This window comes from Bos mutus, chromosome 11, assembly GCF_027580195.1.
Source record: "Bos mutus isolate GX-2022 chromosome 11, NWIPB_WYAK_1.1, whole genome shotgun sequence".
In the NCBI taxonomy this organism is placed as follows: Eukaryota; Metazoa; Chordata; class Mammalia; order Artiodactyla; family Bovidae; genus Bos; species Bos mutus.
In genome coordinates, this window is record NC_091627.1 from 87,315,380 (window position 1) to 87,338,494 (window position 23,115).

General features: G+C 42.2%; 1 protein-coding gene across 2 annotated transcripts in view; it reads right to left on the bottom strand.

Annotated features, from left to right (window-relative positions):
• Nucleotides 1-23,115, bottom strand: part of VIT (vitrin) — a 125,032-nt gene that overhangs the window by 76,229 nt on the left and 25,688 nt on the right. For both annotated transcript variants that reach the window (XM_070379737.1, XM_005901911.3), the window contains exons 2-3: nt 21,289-21,358; nt 10,945-11,010 (exon numbers count right to left, since the gene is read on the bottom strand). In XM_070379737.1, the coding sequence (XP_070235838.1) occupies nt 10,945-11,010; nt 21,289-21,340 (118 nt within the window). In that variant the 5' untranslated portion in view covers nt 21,341-21,358. The remainder of the gene's footprint in view (nt 1-10,944; nt 11,011-21,288; nt 21,359-23,115) is intronic.

Sequence of the window (23,115 nt, forward strand, 5' to 3'; positions counted from 1 at the left end):
GAGAGAACCCTGGGCTGAAGTTACAGAGCTCCTGGGGAAGCCCAGAACTACTCGAGTGGAAGCTGCTCAGAGACCTGTTTCCTGGCCATTTGCTCTGCTCCCACCTCATATGATTCCTTAAGGGTACCTCGCCTTCTCAGGGCTGTTATCATTTTCTCGAGGGAACTCACATGAGGGCATCTCAGAATCTGTTCTTCCCAGAGGACCTTGGCACTAGACACAGGGAAAAGAGAACCATTTGCAACCCAGATGGCAAGAACTGAAGATAACTTTTAGATGTTGTTCTCTGAGGCAATGGGTCTGCTGTACTGATCTCAGAAGCAAAACAGGTACTGTCTGAGCCTCCACTTTCATGCAACATTGGGATCTTAGAGGCACAACTGCAGATATTTCTGCTCTAAGTTGGGTTTTCTGCCTGACCTAATAATAGAGTGATTATTGGATGATGTCACATACAATAAGCCAATGATGTAGAGGCCAAATCAAACTCTATAATCTCCTGATTATTTTCCGTTCATCTTTTCTGTGAATGTGGTTTTCCAGGCAAACCACATCGCTTCGGGAAAACAAATTTCATCAATTAGAGAAGGCTGTTATAAGCTTGCCTCCTGGCTGTTAATGAGAAAGAATTATTATAACATAAAAGCACTTATGCATAAGCAGTTTTGATCTGAAACTTAATTTTGTCGGATTGTGATATTCAACTAGAGTAAAATTCTATTTTTAAGAAAATCATGCAAAAACGTTAATGAAACAAAATGACCACCAAATAAAATTTTAAGATGAAAGCTTCCTTCTCCTTGATCCTGACACCAGTGACCAGATCATGTTAATTCTTCCTTGGCAGCAAATTCTTCTGCAAAGATTCTTTTCCGTTTTGCTTAAACAGTCTTTGACTATGTTGAATCTTTTTTTAAAAAAAATCTATGTTCCTGAAGTATAGTTGGTTTAAAATGTCATGTTAATTTCTGTTGTACAGCAAAGTGACTCAGTTATACATATATATATATATTCTTTTCAATTATCATTTCTCACAGGATATTGAGTATAGTTCCCTGTGCTATATGGGAGGACCTTACTATTTATCCATCCCGTACATAATCGTTTTTAAAATTTTTTATGTATGTATTCAGGCTGCACTGGGTCTTTGTTGCTGCCTGGGCTCTGCCCTGGTTGCGGTGAGTGAGGGCTACTCTCCGGTTATGTACTCAGGCTTCTTGCTGTGGTGGCTTCTCCTGTGGAGTACTTGCTTAGTTTCCCTGAGGCATGTGGCACCTTCCCGGACTAGGGATCAAACCCACGTCTCCTGCATTGGCAGGTGGACTCTTTACCAGTGAGCCAACAGGGAAGCCGCCATCCTATACATAATAGTTTGCACCTGCCAACCCCAAATGCCCAGTCCTTCCCTCACTCACCTCCTCCCTCTTGGCAAGTGCAAGTCTCTTCTCCATCTCTGTGAGTCTGTTTCCATTTCACTGATAAGTTCATTTGTGTTGTATTTGAGATTCCACATATGGGTGATATCTATGATATCTGTCTTTCTCTGTCTGACTTACTTCACTTAGGGTGATAATCTCTACATCCATCCATGTTGCTGCAAATGGCATTATTTTCCTCTTTTTACGGCTGAGTAGTATTCCATTGTATATATAGGGACACACCACATTTTCTCTATCCATTCATCTATTGGTGGACATTTAGGTTGTTTGCATATTTTGGCTATTGTAAATTGTGCTGCTATGAATGTAGGGATGCATGTATCTTTTTCAATTACAATTTTGTCCAGATATATACCCAGGAGTGTGACTGCTAGATGACCATGTTGAATCTCTGGTCAAAAGCTATCAGTACCTTTTTGCTGCCTTTAGGAAAAATTCCAAAATCTTTAAGGCCTTTCCATAGTCCCCTCCATGGGGAGTGTTGGGGGTTAAATAAGTATTTTCCCCTTTGTATAAAAGATTTCTCAGGATGCAACAGTTGAGGGAAACCTAGGATATATGATGAAAATGGTTTATAAAGACAAAGCTAGTCACAGACACTTGCCTCAATAAACAAATCCAAGCTCCGGCTCTAAGCATGTCAAAAAGCCTATAAAGATTGGTCCTTCTAGCCAGTGTTTTTGTCAGCCTTGAGAAAACACTTTCATCCATACACCTCAGATAAAAGAGTGATTGAATGACAGAGGTTAATATGCCTGTGGTGACACAGCTTTTGGGCAATTGCAGAAATTTGTATGTCTAAAAATAACCTACTCTTTAAAAAATTTTTGGCTGCACCACAAGGCATATGAGAGCTTAGTTCCCTGACCAGGGATAGAACCTGTTGCCTGCAGTGTGGGGTGTGGAGTCTGGAGTGTGGAGTCTTAACCACTGGACCGCCAGGGCTGTGCCTAAAAGTAACCCACTTTTAATTTAGAAAGGACTGTAATAAATAATTTTCACTTGACTCTTACAAAACTCTGAGAGGCATGTTGTCCTTATTTTCCAGAGAGAGAAGTTTGCTTGTTCAAGCTCAGGTGCCAAGTAGCAGAGCCAGGCCCTGAACCTGCGCCCTGGGGCTCCAGGCACATAGCTTTGCCAGCTCCACTTGGTTGCTTCTCCCACTACTGAAGAGAAGAAGCTAAATTGTTGCCTCCCTGCTCTAATCCTGCAAGGCTTTTCTGAACTTAAAGATCATTGGCAACCACTAGTGGGTGAATACAGGAAATGTCTTGTTAATAGGTTGTCTGTGTGGGTGTGTTAGTGTGCATTTGTGTGTATCTGTACACAGCTGTGCATTTATCGCGAACACTTGCAAGGCAACTCTTCTAGTGCAATTTTCCTTGCATTCTTTTTGGCATCCTACTCCAGTACTCTTGCCTGGAAAATCCTGTGGATGGAGGAGCCTGGATGGCTGCAGTCCATGGGGTCGCTGAAGGTCGGACATGACTGAGTGACTTCACTTTGACTTTTCACTTTCATGCATTGGAGAAGGAAATGGCAACCCACTCCAGTGTTCTTGCCTGGAGAATCCCAGGGACGGGGGAGCCTGGTGGGCTTCCGTCTATGGGGTCACACAGAGTCAGACACAACTGAAGCGACTTAGCAGCAGCAGCAGCAGCAGTGGGTGAATACAGGAAATGTCTTGTAAATAGGTTGTCTGTGTGAGTGTGTTAGTGTGCATTTGTGTGTATCTGTACACATCTGTGCATTTATCCCAAACACTTGCAAGGCAACTCTTCTAGTGCAATTTTCCTTGCATTCTTTGTCTATTATTTCTGAGGATTGCCATAGTAAAATTTATTCAACTAAAATTCTGTAGCAGAGAGTTGGCCTTCTTTCTCACCTACACACCAGAAGGAGGACTAGAAGTTAATCCACGTCCTTTTTCATGGTTTGAGAGAGGGCACAGGCACGAGTCTGTGTGAAGACACTCGTGTTGGAACCAAGTGTGTTCTTGGTACCAACACCTAAAGAGCAAGAAAACATTGGGGGTTACTTACCAGTTGCTACAGCTGACAACATATGAGCTCAGTGAGGAAGCTGTGTGTGTGCTATACCAAATCCTACACTCACAGAGGTGTATGTCTTCAATAGCTCCAATACTATCAATAACCGAGTCCCAGAACAGTTACCGGAGAAGGCAATGGCACCCCACTCCAGTACTCTTGCCTGGAAAATCCCATGGACTGAGGAGCCTGGTAGGCTGCCGTCCATGGGGTCACTAAGAGTCGAACACGACTGAGCGACTTTACTTTCACTTTTCACTTTCATTGGAGAAGGAAATGGCAACCTGCTCCAGTGTTCTTGCCTGGAGAATCCCAGGGATGGGGGAGCCTTGTGGGTTGCCGTATATGGGGTCGCACAGAGTTGGACACGACTTAGCAGTAGCAGCACCAGCAGCAGAACAGTTACCTCCTCATACTGAGGTAGTACCTCTGGGAATTATCCACCCCTTCAAGGTCGATTGCAAAAATAGTTCCATGCTTTACATGGTATTAAGGTTAACTTACTGGAGAGAACTGAGTAAAAGGTAATACATTTCACCCCAAGCTAAGACTATTTCAACAGAGTCCAGTATAATGGAAATATTTCAGAATGTGGTTTCACTGCCTGCAGGGAATATCTTGCTGTTGTTTATCTTGCAGACTGTTATCTTCATCATGTAGATTTCCTGCTCAGAACACTCTCAGTGTCCCCACCCTCTAAAGAATGGCAAAGAACAAAGCTTCTCAGACTGACATTACCTAGTCCTAATCCATCTTCCAGCTGCATCTCCCATGATGCCCCAACAGTCAAGCCAAATCATGCCACTCACTATTTCCCGATGCCATCTCACTCATGATGTATGGAAAGCCTAGAAAGCCTTCCCACCTATCTCTGGCTGTAAAATTCCATTGATTTTTCATGTCCTATCTCAAATACTCCTTCAAGAAACCAGTATGAATCCTATCATATGTGTGTGCTAAGTCTTTTCAGTCATGTCTGACTCTCTGTGACCCCATGGACTGTGGCCCACCAAGCTCCTCTGTCCATGGGATTCTCCAGGCAAGAGTACTGGGGTGAATTGCCATGCCCTCCTCCAGGAGATCTTCCTGACCCAGGGATCGAACCCAAGTCTTTGATGCCTTCTGCATTGGCAGGTGAGTTCTTTACCACTGGTGTCACCTGGGAGCCCTTTGAATCCTATTGTAGTCCCCTTATTATTCTTTTGTAGCCTTTACCACATTTTGCTTTATTTTATAGTGTTTTGTTTCACTGCTGTTGTTCTATTTCATTCTGCTGTTGATCCATTCATCCAGCAAATACCTAATGAGCACTAATTATGAGTTCATGGTGATTTTGATCTAGTTGAAAAGACAGATTACATATATATATACATATATATTTTTTAAAGCTCTTATAATAAAGTGCAGTAAGTCAACAGTAGAGGAAGTGTAGCGTACCCTGGAGCCATGTAAACTGGTTTTTGGTGTGTTGGCAGTGGCTGTTGGGTCCAGGAAGGCTTTCCTGTGCACAATTTTATTTTACCCTATGTGAGATCGGGTGCTCAGTAAAGTCAGAGACTTTGCAGAATGGGCAGGCAATAATGTTTTGGAGTTAATCATCACCACTCTCACCTGGGTAACACTATCTCATCTGACCCCACTTTAGACTGAGTCCGATGCTTCTGGAGCTCTCCTGGGGCTTCCTTACATGTAGAAATGCTATGGAAGAGATTTTGCAACTTAAAAGCTTTTCTCTCTCTAGCATAGGAACTCTGCCAGTCAGGGACTTTGCTAGAGCTGTTCCCCATAACTTATGGGGAAAAGTATGATGTGTTTATTACAGTATGGGCTAAAAAGCTCATAAGTTGAAGAGAAAGCCTTTTTTGAAGGTGAAATCTACACATAAATGAAGTTAATCCTTAAAATCCACAAGGTATCTTGACTACTTTAGGAGAAGAGTTTCATGAACACAATTAAATCCTTCAACCTTTATTTGTAGTCTTCAACGATCAAGAAAAATGCAACCGCATTTTGGCCATTTGTTAGAAACTGTGTTACTAGGTTTATGCTGATTAAATATGTCAGTGACGTGCCTGTGGGTAAGGTTGGATCTATGGCTCCAAAACGTAGCAGGAAAATGAGAGCCTTGAAAAAGTCACCTGTGTAAAAAACTTGATAAAACTCTCATTTTGTTCAGAATGGTAAACTTTACTCGGCACCATACAGCAGGTTAATTTACTAAGACATTTGTGTGCGTGTGCTCAGTCATGTCTGACTGTGCAACCTCACGGACTGTAGCCTGCCAGGCTCCTTTGTCCATGGGATTTCCCAGGCGAGACTACTGGAGTGAGTTGCCATTTCCTTCTTCATACTCACATGCTTATTTTTATTGTATTTTCCCCTCTTACTGTTCCAAGGAGGTAGTCAGATTTTTGTGTTCTCCTATTTGGGGCTCATGCTTGCAAGAGAGAGGGCAGGGGTTACCTGGCAACCCTCCCTCAAGGCTTTGGGAATTAGGTACTCTAAATCCTTCTTGTTTGAGGGATTAGGCTTGGCCAGTCCAAAGAGTGATGGAGAGAAAATGACCTTCCACGACTGGGAGGTGGGAGTGAGCGGGTAGGTCCCAGTAAGGGAAAGGCCTCTGTTCCCTAACAGTTGCCTTGGGTGAGCATCACTTTGGGACAATACCTGGGGTGGTGCCCCTCTGGGTAGAACCTTAGGCATGAGGCTTCCCCACATTTCCAAGATCCCACCATTTATGAAACAGGTGAGCTATTCAGCTTCTAGGAGTAACGTGGGTTTGGACACTGAGCAGTGCAGGGGCTCTCCCTGAATGCTGTAGATTGTACAAGGCTCCCGAGGACTGGAGCTGGGCAGGAGGAAGCCCACTCATGAGGGAATTTTAATATCTCAGCCCTTGGCAATTGGCAGTTCGGAATCACACTTGATTTGATGTATAAAGTAAGGTCATGTGATAAGCCAAGTGACAGAAGAAAATTGTACCCAATACAGCTCTGTACATGACAGCAAAATGCTGGCCTGGAATGAATGGTCATACATGAGTGGGAGGAGCAGGGCTGCAAGAACTAGTTCCACTGTTTTTATCTTTGCTTTCCCTTCTGTAAAACCCCCATGTGAGATTATTTTCAACACGTACTACCTTCTTGGTCCAAAGGTCCGCCAATGAAGCTGAGCAACATCCAAAGGGGCCCCTGGGAGGCGATGGGTAGACCAAAGAAATGGAAGAAAAAAGAATTGAGAAGAAAAAGAAATGAGAAAGCGGAGGAAGTAAGGAGAGAAAGTGACAATTACCTAAAGTAACGGTAACCCTCTGCAGAGACAGGAGATACACAAGTGTGGCCCAAGGTCTCAGGCCAAGTCAAAGGAAGAAACTCCTTTTCCCACATTTCCTCTATTGTCCCACATCTCTTTTATTTCCTATTTCGTCAGCACTTGATTATCTTAGCACCTCATCTGCTTCTAAACAACAGATATTGGGTTAACCAAAAAAAGTCATTCGGGTTTTTCCATAAGATGGTACAGAAAAATCCAAATGAACTTTTTGGTCAACCAGATACTTCATTCCTAAATTCTGGCTAGTCTGGGACAAGGCACTGGGAAGGCATCTGGGCTTGAGCCTCACAGAGACCTGAATTTCAGATCTGGCTCTGCCAACTCATGGCACCATGTCTGATCACTAGATCTTCAGGAGCAGAAAGTAGTTCTACATGCAAATTGGTGTCAGTAAACTGTCCACTGAGCAAAACTCTCAGATGACCTCTCCCTTGTTATCTTACCTTGAGCCCTCTGGGTGGTGAAGATTTTTAGTCCTGAATAAACACTGGGGAGAACTGAGGGTGGGCCAGGAGAGAAACGGAGTGCACTGAAAGAACCGTGGTTTCACATTTGTGTCTATAAGCAGCCCTGACCTTATGTGCATCTAATCTAGTGTCTCTCAAATTTCACCAGGCATCAGAGTGCAAGGTCTCCAGACTTCTGATCCTTAGATACTTAGCTCCAGAAGGAGCTTAGGGCTCTCTGGATATACAAAGACACAGCAGGTACATGCATTTGTCTTTCCTGGGATTAAGATAAGTTGTAATTGTTCTGTCTTCCACTTCACTGTTGGTGTGAAATTCTGTCGAGACTTGGTAGGTACTTTCATCCTATCTGTAGACACATGTCTATGTGTAGTACTGACTCACTAATATATTGTGTTCTCTCTCTTCTCTCTTCATATATTTGGAAGGGATTTTGTTGCTTTTTGCTGGCAGGATTGTTTTACTTCCCTAACACAACCCTAATCATTCTACTCTTCTTTGAAAACCATCCTCCCAGCCTATGCTGCTGCAGTTAGAGTTTCTCTCTCAGGGATTTGAAATCAGGACTGAGAGACATGGTCCGCATGAAGCAGAGTTGGCGGGGGGTGGGCTGGGCGGGTGGGGGCTTGGGCAGTGAGGCAGATATATAGAGAGGAGTAGCGGCACCAATTCTTGGGGTCTTTCTGCCTGGGGTACAGTCCCAGTGAGTTCCATCTGCCCTTCCAGCCTTGGGTTCTACAAGATACTTCCTGTCCTGCCCAAATCTCCTTTTTTTTCTTGCGTAAATTGCCCTTGGATTTCTGCTGCTGCTACTGCTGCTAAGTCGCTTAAGTCATGTCCAACTCTGTGCGACCCCATAGACGGCAGCCCACCAGGCTCCCCCGTCCTTGGGATTCTCCAGGCAAGAACACTGGAGTGGGTTGCCATTTCCTTCTCCAATGCATGAAAGTGAAAAGTGGAAGTGAAGTCCCTCAGTCATGCCTGACCCTCAGCGACCCCATGGACTGCAGTCCACCAGGCTCTTCCGTCCATGGGATTTTCCAGGCAAGAGTACTGGAGTGGGGTGCCATTGCCTTCTCCTGGATTTCTGCTAATTGAGCCTAAATAACCTGCACTGAAATGCTCCCCATTGCCCTCATGATGAACTGCAAATTGCTGAATACAGTAACAAAGCTCTTTGTGATCTGGTGCCTGCTTACCCCTCCATCTCTCATCTCAACACATCTGCCTCCCGCTCTAAACTTCGGTGATACTAAACTGATTTTTTAGCTCCTTCTGTTCTTTAGGCCTTGGAGATGCTTTTTTTCCTTTCTAACACTCTTTCTCTTCATGTTTGCCTGATCAATCCCTATTTGGCCTTCAGATATCAGTGTTGGCGTGTCACTTCCTCCAGGAAACCCTCCCAGATACATAACTTTTTTCTCTATATTCTTGGAGTACCTTTAGCTCCCAAGGCCTAGCATATATATAAGACATCATAGTTGCCTGGTGACTTGCCTTTCTTCCTCTCTAGATTTTGAGCTCTGTGAGGGCAAAGTCTGAGTCTCAATCACTGTTGTATCTGAGAGTTTAACAGTACCTGGCACCAAATCAGTACTTGTCAAATGAATGAATGATGTGCCTCTCTTGCTATCAGTCACCTGCCCCAGTGGCAGATTAACAACGTTGAATAGAAAAAATGAAAATTACTTTGGGCTCAAGCTGTAGACTACAATTTGGAAATACTCCTGAAGTAAAGAATCAGATATCACCATACTTTGGGAATATCCTATTACTTTCCTTGTATCTATCTTCCCCCTTTTTAATGACTGTGACAGAGTTTCTAATTAGAGAAAAAACTTCATGCATATATTGACTCAAAAATGCTGTCTCACTAGGGAGATTTTGTGAATAAGGTTAGAATTTAGCATATCAGAAATTCAATCCATTTGAGATCTCTCTAAGAGGTTTCCCCTTGGGTCGTTTAGCACAGACTTCCATAGTCACTGAAAACTGTTGTCATGGTAATCATGGAATCTTTCATGATTTTTGTATATGAGTCAATGAAGATACTGGAAACAATCCAAAGGAATTCATACTTGGGTGTGCATTTGTTTCCATATTAACCCAATCACTGTTTTGAACACACGTCTGCCCCTGGGCCAATTCTCTTGGCTCTCAGCCTTGACAGGAATAAATAAACAACTAATTCCTTTTTAGTATTTCAGGCTAGGAGGCTGTGGATGGCTGCCCTTTTGGTCTCATTTCAACAGGAAGTCATGCACAAACGGCTTAAAGGAACAGAAAAAAAAAATGCTGCGTGAAACATCTCTTCTTCTATTTCAGAATTTTAATGTTGCTGATTTCAAGGCACCTAAATCTAATGCCTAAACAGAAGTTTCTGTTGTAGAGAGCACAGAACACTGAATGTACCTCAAGTCTTTCTTTTATGGTCCTTCTTAAATATACCTTAATCCAAGCCTCCATCGAGTCTACAAATTCACATCCAGGTAGTTCAGTGTGCTCAGAATATTTGAGTGTGAGATTTCCCATTTCTGTCCCATTCTGCTAGTCCCCCCACCCCCACATCTATTTTCTCTCCTTTCCTAATAATAGAACACCTTGCATTTAGGGGGCATGTAGATTCTTGAAATCAAGACCTTTCTATTCTCCCTGAATGCTGGTCAATGGTATTTAAGTCGAAGTGGTGTATTTGACTTCCTGGACTTATCTTTAAAGGGAGTAAATATGTCACCTTCTTCATCCCTTCATACTGACTGGAATGTGGACATGCTGGATGGAGCTGAGGTAGCTATTTTGGACAATGAGTTGAGAGCCATGTTGGGAAAAGCAGAACGGCAAAATAGAAGGAGTGCGGGTCCCCGAAGATTGTGAAACTTCCATAAAAGCCTAGACTATGTTTATAGGAGAGAGAAAGGAACTTCAGTTGTATTTACTCTATGGTTATTTTGGATTTTCTGTTGTCTAATCTTAACTAGAAGCCAAAAATGAAATTAATTATTTCTCGTATCACTGATGGGGTGTGAATTTTTTTGTGAGATTATCCACTGATCCCAGGGCATGCTGGAAGGTGGGCAGCTTTGCTGGATTTTTGCATTAGCCAGACTGAATTTTCTGGTGTGGGGAATTGAGACAGCATTTCCATGGCAGAAAAATGCCTACTTCAGATTAGTCATAGAGACACAGTGTTGTCTGGCTTTGTATGTACATTTTGAATTTTTCTAATATAGTGAAACATATCTACCCTAAAATAAGAACTTGTATTTCAAATGCTTTTTGGAATAAAATACAACAAATAATGGACTTCTCTGATGGCTCAGTGGGTAAAGAATTCACCTGCTAATGCAGGAGACACAGGAGACATCGGTTCAATCCCTGGATCAGGAAGAACCTCTGGAGAAGGAAATGACAACCCACTCCAGTATTCTTGCCCGAAAAATCCAATGGACAGAGGAGCCTGGTGGGCTACAGTCCAAAGGGTACTAAGAATCATAATTAGTCTGAGTGCAAAGTAATTGGGATAAGAAAATAAAACTCAACCCCAAAACAAACAAACAAAAAAACCCTAAACTTTCCAAATTAACTGAGACGAGTGTGACAGTCTTCCACATGGAAGACACAAGTCTTGTACTAGTGAGGAATTGCAGCTTTACTTACTGAATTTGGGCCTTTTCATTTTCTTCGTCATTTCTTGATTAGATTGTATTCCGGTCACCAGCAAAACTACATGAAGAAAATGCAAAAAAATCTGATCAGTATTATTTCACTAGATACTTCCTCTCTTTTGACCTTTTTACTTGCTTCAATCACATGTTGAAGTATTCTCATTAGTAAAACTAATTTCCCCTTATTTTATGGTTGAGGAAATAAGATGTATCATTTGTGCTTTTCTCAGCCTCTGCTGAAAGGGCCTTTCAAAAATATCTCTTGGCTATCTGTCCTTTGTTTTGCTGTCTCTAAATTTCACCACACCAACTCCACCATCTTTACTTTTCAAAGACAGGAACACAGGTCTAGAGAAGCCCACTGCTCTGCTGGGACCCAGGAATGCATGACAGAGGCGAGATGGGCGCCCAGGCCCTTCCTGTGCTCTTTCTTCTGTTCCACGCTGTTTCCTTTAAGCCTTGTGTTTTTAAAATATAACATAGACCGTTTTTTCCTTATTACCGAAATAATAGATATTGCTGGTAGAAGAGTATAAAAAACGCACAAAAACAGTACTACAGAAAATATAGAGGAAAGCAAAAGTGTAACGTTTTCAGGCTTTTCTGTGTGTGTGTATTCATGTGGGTGCTTTTAAACAGACTTTTGATGATGCCTATACTGTTTACAAGGTGTCATAAACGTATTGGTTTGGCTAAAGAGTTCATTGGCATTCTTGATACCATCTTATGGAAAAATCCACACGAACTTTTTGGCCAACCCAATATTTCTACTTAAAGACATGTAGAGACCTTTTTTTTCCCCTGTCATTCAACGGTCCTCCCATAATAATCTTAACTGCCTGCAAAATATTGCAGTGCACGGATGTATCATAATTGAGCCAACTCCTTATTTAATATAAATAGCTTCCTCTTTGCATGGATTTCTTATTATTTCCTTAAAATAACATTCCAAATACAATTTCTTGTCTGAAAGATATGCCCACTTAAATTTTTGACATGTATTGTGAAAATTTCTCAGAGCAATTTTTTATTAATAATCTCTGAAAATTCTCATTCCTCTGTACCTACACTAATTGTACTGGTAAACAGAAAAGCACATTTTTCCTTTCAAAAGGCTGCTCAGTCTCTATTCTTTTTCCTTCCTCTCCAGGAATTCTTCTACCTTACCTACCCAAAGATGGTACTGCTGTAACTTACTTCCATTTTAGCCACTCTTTTGAGAAACCCATTTTCTGGATGCAGTTGGGATTCTGGAGGTGAACATGAGGCAGTAGAATAATTAAAACAGGCATTTTACTTCCTACTTTCTGTGCCTTTTAAAATGTTTATTTAACAGAGCATAGATGCTTGATTGAGGCATAAATCAGGACTTAGGAATTCTTTAATTGGCAACTGTCTTTGAAGAAAAAAGTGGCAATGTCACCAAGTGTTGATTAAGAAAAATTTTTATATATCTTATGATTCTCTAGCTGGGCTGTGCCAGTAATGTACCTCCTGAATTATCCCCAGTTCTGACTGCTTAGCACTCGTTGAGGCCTGGACAGTTGACATACCATGTCCTCCAAGAACAGAACCATAAAAGAGAACTGAGTGAAAACCAAAGATCTAGCCAAGCAGGATGAAGGCAGACATTTTTTAGGTGTTATTTACGTCTGGGGTTTGGGTGGGTGTGAGTGTCCTGGAGGTCTGATTTTTATAGTAGTCTCTGTGTCATTTAACTCTCTCCGAAGACCGCATCTTCATTTTATACACAAAAATAAATAGCTAGAATTCTAGAATTTAAAAAAAAAGGATAATAAATATATAGGAAAAATGATGCAAGTTAAGTAGGAAGAGCTAAATAGTAATAAGTTTGGTTATCAGTTCTTGGTGGAAAACCAAGTTCTGTCCTTCTGGGGCTGTGTGCCTGTGGCGAGTGGTTTATATGTCTCAGTATCATTAGGACTATAAATATTTCAGTAAGACCACCCCATCACTCGCTTTTGCTCACCCAAGACCCTCCAGGCTTAAAACATGCAGAGCTGGGTTCACTTTTACAGCAGTGGTTAATAAAGTCATTATTTGCAGTGGCAGACAGAGGCCCTCCCCTCAGCTTAGATGCTTGTTAATTAAAGCTGCCCAGAAACCACTCCTCAAGGGGAGGGCTGGTCAGTAAGGCTGCAAAAGTGCTTGTGCCCTGAAGCAAATCTTCATTCCTCATCATTAGGGCCCTTCGTGGTACCTTGGAATTGCAATGGAATGCTATTGCCTTAGAATTGGGATGAGAGGAAAATCTGTTTTGTATTCCTGTTTGTAGGAAGAGACAGAGCACAGAGATGGATGACTGATGCTCACTTCAAAGTCAAAGCAGAACACAGGTCTGAAAGTACTTGCATGGGAGTAGTTAGTTATCTGGCCACTGAGGCCATTAGAATCTAGAGGCTTTGAGGAGATCAAGTCTAGAGTCTGAAGTTCCAGGGCAATCATGATTTACCAACTCTGCAACAATACTTCTCAGTTTTAAAGAATTCAGTGTTCCAATTTTGACTAACATGAAAAGTTCTCACCTTTCACTAGTCATGCTTGACATTTCAAAACAAAGTAAATATTAAAATTATTTTTTCAAATAAAAAATTTCCTCTACTTCTCTTTTTCTCTAATGTGGCCATCAGGATGGTTAAAATGGCTGAGGTGCAATTGCTTAAAACTTCAACAGTTTAAATACATTACCATCCAGATAATTTATAGAGAAAATACAAATGAGTTAGCTTGAAACAATGTTAAATATCATTAATGATTAAAAAAATGCAAGCTAAAGCAAAATGACATTATTCTTTCCTCTATTGTGTACTGAATATTGAACTCAGGATTATAGTTATTCCTGGCATGAATTTGGGATTAAGGCAGTCCAGTACATGGTTAGTAAGTTCTGAGCAGGTAGAGTCATTCTGGAAAGCCATGGGCAATACATTTCAGTAGCCTTAAAAAGCGTTTCTATTCTTTGTCCTAGAAAATATATACTTAGTAATATATCCCAAGTTATTATCAGAAATATCTAACTAGGATCCAACTAGTCCATCCTAAAGGAAATCAATCCTGAATATTCATTGGAAGGACTGATGCTGAAGCTGAAACTCAATACTTTGGCCACCTAATGCGAAGAGCTGACTCATTGGAAAAGACCTGATGCTGGGAAAGATTAAAGGCGGGAGGAGAAAGGGGACGACAGAGGATGACATGGTTGGATGGCATCACCGACTCGATGAACATGAGTTTGAATGAACTCTGGGAGTTGGTGATGAACAGGGAGGCCTGGGGTGCTGCAGTCCATGGGGTGGCACAGAGTCGGACACAACTGAGCAACTGAACTGAACTGAATCAAAAATATAGACAAAGATTTAGATTTATGTAAAAGATATTCATTACAGCATTATTTCTTTTCCTTTCTATCTTTTTTTTCTCAACTGCACAGCACTGCATGCAGGATCTTAGTTCTCCTACCAGGGATAGAACCTGCGCCTCCTACAGTGGAAACACTGAGTCTGGACCACCAAGGAGGTACCAGAGCATTATTTCTAATAGCAATCTGGAAGTAATGAAAGGTTGAACATGTCCCAACAATAGGGGAATCCTAAGCTTTTATTAGGGCTTCGCAGGTGGTTCAATGGTAAAGATTCCGCCTGCCACGTAGGAGAAGCGGTTTGATCTCTGAGTTGGGAAGTTTCCCTGGAGATGGAAATAGCAACCCGCTTCAGTATTCTTGCCTGGGAAATCCCATGGGCAGAGGAGCCTGGTGGGCTCCATGGACTCCATACAGTTGATGGGCTAGAATGAGGCATTCTTATAAAAGTTCTAGACACATATTAAGCATTCAGTAAGTATTTACTAATTTGATCACTGGCTAGATGTTCTGGCACTTCATGTCTTTCCTTGAATGTAAATGGATTCTCATTATAATTTATTACCAACAGGAAAAGTGGAACACAAGGGACTATTAACCATACAGTCCATGGGGTCACAAAGAGTCTGACATGACTTAGCGACCACAACAACAAACAAAGCATTGATTACGAATGATGCGCAGCAGAAGATTAAACGACCTGGAAAGCTCTAATCGTAATCTTGACTCTGACAAAATTAAAACATATACAGAGAGAAATACCTGGAACAAAAAATCCCAAAATTTTAATAATGGCGGAATTATAATTCCTATTTTGTATTTTCTGTGTTTTTCCCATTTCAAAGTATATTTCTTGTAAATACATACACACACACACATATATATTCTATATTTTTTATAGAATGTTTCTTTTCTTGTTAGAAAAAGACAATTGTTCTTTAATTTGTTCATATTGATACCATATTGATGTAACAATGAAAAACGCTTTCTAAAATCATTGGCATGGTTAATAGTCCCTTGTGTTCCACTTTTCCTGTTGGTAATAAATTATAATGAGAATCCATTTACATTCAAGGAAAGACATGAAGTGCCAGAACATCTAGCCAGTGATCAAATTAGTAAATACTTACTGAATGCTTAATATGTGTCTAGAACTTTTATAAGAATGCCTCATTCTAGCCCACCAACTTCCTGTTCGATCCCTTAGTGCCACTCAGGATACTAACTCAGGTGGTGTTAACAAGGACTCTTTCCTTGACCAACTTTAGTCAGGCTCCTCTAAGCCCTCTTCTCAACAAGGCTTTGACCTTGGGCTTGTGCCTCTGTCCTTGTAGGGCCGCCACCATGTGGTTTTAGCAAGAATCTTGTTTAGAGAGAATCTTGCGCTCTTGATATCTGATCATTCTGGTCTGCCTTTAGCAAGAATACTGTCTAGTCAGTTTTGCAAGAATCTCCCTATTCCCTTGCTATCCTCTCAGTCTTTTCCATTCCCTGACCTCTGCAATCTGCGCCTTGGCTATAAATCCCCATTTTTTCTTGTTGTGTTCGGAGTTGAGCCCAGTATAACACTGGCCTCTCCTTTCCCCTCTCGCAGTGGTTTCTGATTAGCATCTGTTTTTACTGCTTTAAATACTGTCCAGCTCTGGTGCTCTTTAACAGTGTTCACAGTGCCTTCCTAAAAGCTGATTCATAATGCAGGTCATTTTAAATCAGCTCCAATTACCCCTATGCTTCGATTTGGAGTTGCATATTCAATGAAACACCTACCATCAAATACATCAGAGCTCCATGGCAGAAATAGGACAACTTATTCTCTATAATCACATAAATCAATAAATTATACTTCAGATCACTGAATATTGAAGCTGGGAGGAGCTTTGGAGGTCATCTTTTTTATTTTATAGAAAAGAAACCAAGGTCAAGGTTGATATCTTGGCTAAATCTGCTGTTTTTGAGGGGGTGGGGACAGAAGTTGGAGCCAGAATGCATGTTTCTGGTGCAGCTTTAGGCTTTTTAGGCTCCTTTCTCCCCATAAGTGCAGCTGTTGATTTATGTGCTGCTCCAATGACAGTGGGCAGCATAAAACTCTGCTACGTCATAAATTTACACATATTTAGAGTGACCAGGCTAGCTCTGATATGTATTGATTAAACACTTAATTGACATTAATTTAGAGGGCTTTGGGGGGATCACTGGCTGGTTCTGTGTGATATGGTGATTTATGATAAATATACATTTTGGCCTTTTGGCCAAGTTCCTGGCTAACAGCTCCCTAAACCCCTGGAATATCCTCAGTGATAAGAGCATCTTTTGTTATAATATTTGATTTCTTGTCCTCAGTTCCTGAAATCAGAGTCATAAAGGTGAAATGGATGTCTTGTTACTCTTAACAAGCCCCTTTCAGTTACAACTGTTTATGTTAATGAGCTGGCTTTTGAAAATCCCTGAAGATGACGGAGCTGGTTGCCAGGGGAACCAACCCAGAATAGAGGGTTGGAATTTATTCCCATCTCCTGATTTCCCAGGAGGAAAGAGGGGCTGGAAGTTGAATCAATCACCAATGGCCAGTGAGTTAATCAATCATGTCTGTGTAATGAAGCCTCCATGAAAACCCCAGAAGAGGGTTTCAAAGGGCTTCCATGTTGACAAACCGGAGCTCTCCTGTGTGCCCCTGTGCTGGGCCCAAATTCCATGGGGACAGAAGCTCCTTTGTTCATTACCTTGCCCTATGTGTCTCTTTTATCTGGCTGTTGATATGTATCCTTTAATATCCTTTGTAATAAATTGGTAATCTAGTGAATAAACTAGTTTCCTGAGGTCTGTGAGCTGCTCCAGAAAATTAATCAAATCCAAGGAGAGGGTCATGGGAACCTCTGATTTGTGGCCAATCTGTCAGAAGAGCAAGTGACAACCCAACTTGTAGTTGGCATCTGGAATGTGTGTGTGTGTGAGACTGAGCCTTTACCTGTGGAATCTGATGCTATCTCCAGGTAGATGGTGTCAGAATTGAAGTGAGTTGTAGGACACCCAGCTGGTGTTGAGGAATCACTCAGTGTGGGGGAAAAAACTCACACAGAGGAATTGTGGTGTGAAGAATCAGACTCAGACTTTGAAACCTGAAATATCCAACATCCCTGAGAGAATACTTTATTTGGCCATGTTTTTTGAGTGGCTGTAAGATGTGCTGAGGACTTAAAATGCAACAATGAGCAAGACACAGCTCCTGCGCTTGTGATGCACAGTGTTGGGGTAGCAGACTCCTGAGATGAATACAATATTACAAGGTTATAATCAATACAGGGCTCCAGGGAAGCTCACAGGAAGATGATCTGATCAGTTAGAGGGCAGAGGAAGCTTCCTGGAGGACTGTTGGGATGTGTGGGGGTGAGAGGAAAAATATTCTAGGAAACAGAACCACATAGTCAAAGTCCGGGAAGTAAATGACTTGACTTTCAGGGGAATGAGAGGATCAGCACTTTCCACGTCCCTGGAAGCCAGGATTGGGCTCTGTGATTAAGAGGAGAGCAGGAAAGGATGGAAAGAGCCATATCAGAGAGGCCTCATCAGCAAGCAAAGTGCTTTAAGAGGCCTGGGCTCCCACTGTAAAGACAAAAGGAAAACATTGAGTGTTAAATCAGGAGAGTGGAATCAGATATGGGCTTTAGGGAGATTAATCGGGGTGTGTTGTGGAGAATGAGTTGGATAAGGATGTGGGTCAGGGAGGCTGTCACAGTGCTGAAGAGGGTTATGGGGAACTTGAGAGAAATAGTCCTGGGATAGTGACAAGCAGATGCATAAAGAGATGTCAGGGAGGGGGACATATATGGACATAGAGAAAGAACTTTGTAATAGGAATCTCCTTCTTCTACTTTGATTTCTTACTTTTGGGATGAGCCAAAAGTAAGGGAAATGGATTTTGCAGGTTGAGAGGGGCAGGTCAAAGAAGGACAGTCAAGTTCTTCTCGGTTCCACAATGTGGGGGACATGGCAAACAGGAACTGGACTCAGGGTTTCTGTGTTTTGTTCTGTTTGTTTTACTGTGGCTGAGTCCTTCCTATTCCTGACCTCCTGCCCCACCTCTATCCCACCGTGTCCACCTCTACTAACCTATAGGTTAGTAGACAGAGACAGCCTCTCAGAAGGGCAAAGTGGGAACGAAGGACCCTGTGCTCTTAACATGAATATTCCTTGCTAAGTTAGTGGTAGAGTCAGAACAAGATTCCCCTAGCCTCCTAGCCCAGCTTCCTACCAGCATGCCAGGAATCTCCTTGCCTTTTCAGCTGTGTCACCTCTTTCTCCTCCAGCCCTCAGTTCTGCTGTGTAGACTCCCTCTGCACAGACCTTGTGCATTCTGAGTATATTATGGGTTGAATTGTGTCCCTTCCCTCCTTCCTAAATTCATAGGACTTCCCGTTGGACTTCATGTTGAAGTCCTAGCCCCCACAACCTCAGAAGATGACCTTCATTGTAAATAGAGTGGTTGCAGATGTAATTAGTTGAGTAAGGATGAAGTCATGTGTGGGCTCAGTCATGTCTGACTCTTTGTGACCCCATGGACTATATATAGCCTCCCAGTCTCCTCTGTCCATGGAATTTTCCAGGGAGGAAAATGGAGTGGGTTGCTATTTTCTTCTCCAGGGGATCTTCCTAACGCAGGGATTGAACCCTTGACATGAGCATTGGCAGGTGGATTCTTTACCACTGAGTCAGAGGGAAGCCCAAAGGTGAGGTCATCAGTTCAGTTCAGTTCAGTCGCTCAGTCGTGTCCAACTCTTTGTGACCCCATGAATTGCAGCACGCCAGGCCTCTCTGTCCATCACCAACTCCTGGAGTTCACTCAAAGTCACGTCCATCGAGTCGGTGATGCCATCCAGCCATCTCATCCTCTGTCGTCCCCTTCTTCTCCTGCCCCCAATCCCTCCCAGCATCAGAGTCTTTTCCAATGAGTCAACTCTTCACATGAGGTGGCCAAAGTACTGGAGTTTCAGCTTTAGCATCAGTCCTTCATACTGGGCTCCTAATCCAATAGACTGGGGTTATAAAAGGGGAAATTTGAATATAGACACAGACATATACAGAGGGAGAATGCCATGTGAAGATGAAGGCATAGATTGGGGTGAGGCCAAGGAATGCCAAAGATTGCCAGCAAACTACCAGCAGCTGGAAGAGAGGCATAGAACATATTTCCTTCTAAAGGAATTGGCCCTGCTGACACCTTGATTTTGGACTTTTAGCCTCTATAATTGTGAAAGAATAAAATTTCGTTGTTCTAAGCCCACCGAGTTTGTGGTATTTTGTTATGGCAGCTCTAGCAAACTAATTGGAGAAGGCAATGGCACCCCACTCCAGTACTCTTGCCAGGAAAATCCCATGGATGGAGGAGCCTGGTAGGCTGCAGTCCATGGGGTTGCTAAGAGTCGGACACGACTGAGCGACTTCATTTTCACTTCTTACTTTCATGCATTGGAGAAGGAAATGGCAACCCACTCCAGTGTTCTTGCCTGGAGAATCCCAGGGACGGGGGAGCCTGGTGGGCTGCCGTCTATGGGGTCACACAGAGTTGGACACGACTGAAGCAACTTAGCAGCAGCAGCAAACTAATACTGTCTAAAAGGCCTTTGTACCCTTCCCTGGTAATAGCTTCACAGTGACGTATAAGATCACTCTGCCTGACACAGAGTGGCCACAGCCCTATAGGGTCAGGATTAATAGACAATTACCCTTGGGCTTAGTGCCAAAGCCATCATCACTTTTCTTTCTTTCAGCAGGTTTACCTGCTGCTCCTTAAGGGCCTACCCCAAATTGTGTTCTCTGGTGATAAGCTTAAAGGATTTCATCTCTAAAAGTATGAGTTGCCAATGGTACACCTAGATAGCAAATTGAAAAGCAGAGACATTACTTTTTTGACAAAGGTCTGTATAGTCAAAGCTATGGTTTTTCCAGTAGTCATATATGGATGTGAGAGTTGGACCATAAAGAAGGCTGAGCACTGAAGAATTGATGCTTTTGAACTGTGGTGTTGGAAAAGACTCTTGAGAGTCTCTTGGACAGCAAGGAGATCAAACCAGTCAATCCTAAAGGAAATCAGTCCTGAATATTCACTGGAAGGACTAATGCTGAAGCTGAAGCTCCAATGCTTTGGCCAGCTGATGCAAAGAGCCGACTCATTGAAAAAGACCCTGTGTGTGTGTGTAAGTTGCTCAGTCATGTCCAACTCTTTGCGACACCACGGACTATAGAGTTTATGGAATTCTCCAGGCCAGAATACTGGAGTGGGTAGCCTTTCCCTTCTCCAGGAGATCTTCCCAACCCAGGGATCGAACCCAGGTCTCCCACATTGCAGGCAGTTTCTTTACCAGCTGAGCCATAAGGGAAAAGACCCTGATGATGGGAAAAACTGAAGGCAAGAGAAGGGGATGACAGAGGATATGATGATTGGATGGCATCACCGACTCAATGGACATGAGTTTGAGCACATTCTGGGAGATAGTGAAGGACAGGGAACCCTGGCATGCAGCAGTCCATGGGTTCACAAAAAGTCGGACTCAGCAACTAAACAACAAGGTCACGTCAGAGATAAGAATTATTTTTTTTTTTTAGAAATTAAGAAAAAAATTTCCTAAATTCAGAATCTGTCAATATGCTTTATGTGAAATATTTGCCAGTTGCTGAGTAATATACACACACACAAATATGTGTTTATGTATGTATGCTTAATATGTAATATGTAGACATATATCTGTAATATATACTTGCTTTATGTAAAAAAATATAGACATACATCCTGAATGTGATCTACATTTAACATTCTGTTAAACATCTCTCCAAAATGTTTATCCTAAAAAGATACACTGAACTGTTTATATGCTCTGTCTTGGATTAAACCTCTTGGCAAGATTCTTTGGACGTTAGGAGAATGTTAAAAGTGTATCCAGATACACATATAAAAGTACTTACCAAGGAACATTTCAATAACAGATGCCTTCATAGTGAGGACAACAATCCCCATAAATATCAAAATGGCACCCTAGAGAGGAAGAAACAATAACATCATCATTTTTCAGCCAAGAGTTCTGAATTGCGTGCACAGAGTGTAGGGAGGGGCGGCCTCATTTTGCATTGCCCTCTAGAGTCTTAAGATTTCAAGCTGTGGCTCTCTGTAAACAACACGTGGAGATGGAGGAGGTCAGCTGTAGTGGTACCCAGAGAGGCTTTTCTCAGAAAACCCATTCTAGCTGCCAGCCTCCCCTTCTTCAGAGATGTGGTCTTAGACTAAAGAGGAAATAATTCCGCAATTTCCTGAATATGTTCAACCAGTCTTCAAATTAGGACAAAAGTCACACTTACGGTATTTATAGAACATTTTTAGATTACAAATTGTTCTAGATTACAAAAGCGATTCATTCACTGTTTACTCAATAAACATTTACCAAACTCCTATTATACGCCTAGGGATGAGTTTATAAAAATGGAATTAAAAAATAGTTCTGCTCTTAAAAGACACAGTTTGATAGAAGTGAAAAAACATACGTGGACAGAAATGACCCTAATATTAGAGAGTGTGCAGGCAGAAAGTGAAGAGGAACTAAAAAGCCTCTTGATGAAAGTGAAAGAAAAGAGTGAAAAAGTTGGCTTAAAGCTCAACATTCAGAAAATGAAGATCATGGCATCTGGTCCCATCACTTCATGGCAAATAGATGGGGAAACAGTGGAAACAGTGTCAGACTTTATTTTGGGGGGCTCCAAAATCACTGAAGATGGTAATTGCAGCCATGAAATTAAAAGACGCTTACTCCTTGGAAGGAAAGTTACGTCCAACCTAGATAGCATATTCAAAAGCAGAGACATTACTCTTCCAACAAAGTAATCTAGTCAAGGCTATGGCTTTTCCAGTGGTCATGTATGGATGTGAGAGTTGGACTGTGAAGAAAGCTGAGCGCCGAAGAATTCATGCTTTTGAACTGTGGTGTTGGAGAAGACTTTTGAGAGTCCCTTGGACTGCAAGGAGATCCAACCAGTCCATTCTAAAGGAGATCAGTCCTGGGTGTTTTTTGGAAGGAATGATGTTAAAGCTGAAACTCCAGTACTTTAGCCACCTCATGTGAAGAGTTGACTCATTGGAAAAGACTCTGATGCTGGGAGAGATTGGGGGCAGGAGGAGAAGGGGACGACAGAGGATGAGATGGCTGGATGGCATCACCGACTCGATGGATGTGAGTTTGAGTGAACTCCAGGAGTTGATGATGGACAGGGAGGCCTGGCATGCTGTGATTCATGGGGTCGCAAACAGTCGGACACGACTGAGCGACTGAACTGAACTGAACTGAGGCCTCAAAAGGGAGAATAAGGGGACTTTATGGACCAGTGGTTCTCAAACTTAGCCACATATTAATATCGTCTGGGAGTTTTGAAAGGCCCTGATGTCCGGGCTGCATCTCAGACTAATTGAATGAAAATCTCTTGAGAGTGGGGTCTATCTAGGCATCAGGCTTTTTCAAAACTCCACAGGTAATTCCAATGTACAGCCAAGTTTGAGTGATTTAGAACAAGGCTTCCTAAAACTTAATGTACATATCTGGGGATCTTGTTAAAATTCAGATTCTAATCCAGAGAGTTGCCAAGAAGTCCCTAAGAATTTTAGAGAACAGAGAGATTATGTCAGCTGTGGGAATAAGAGAAAGTCTCGTGAAGGTGGCAGCAATTGGATTAACTCCGAGAGATGAAAATAGGAGACGAAGTGGCTCCAAGTTGAGGTGAACAGCATTTAAAGATGCTCAGAGGTTG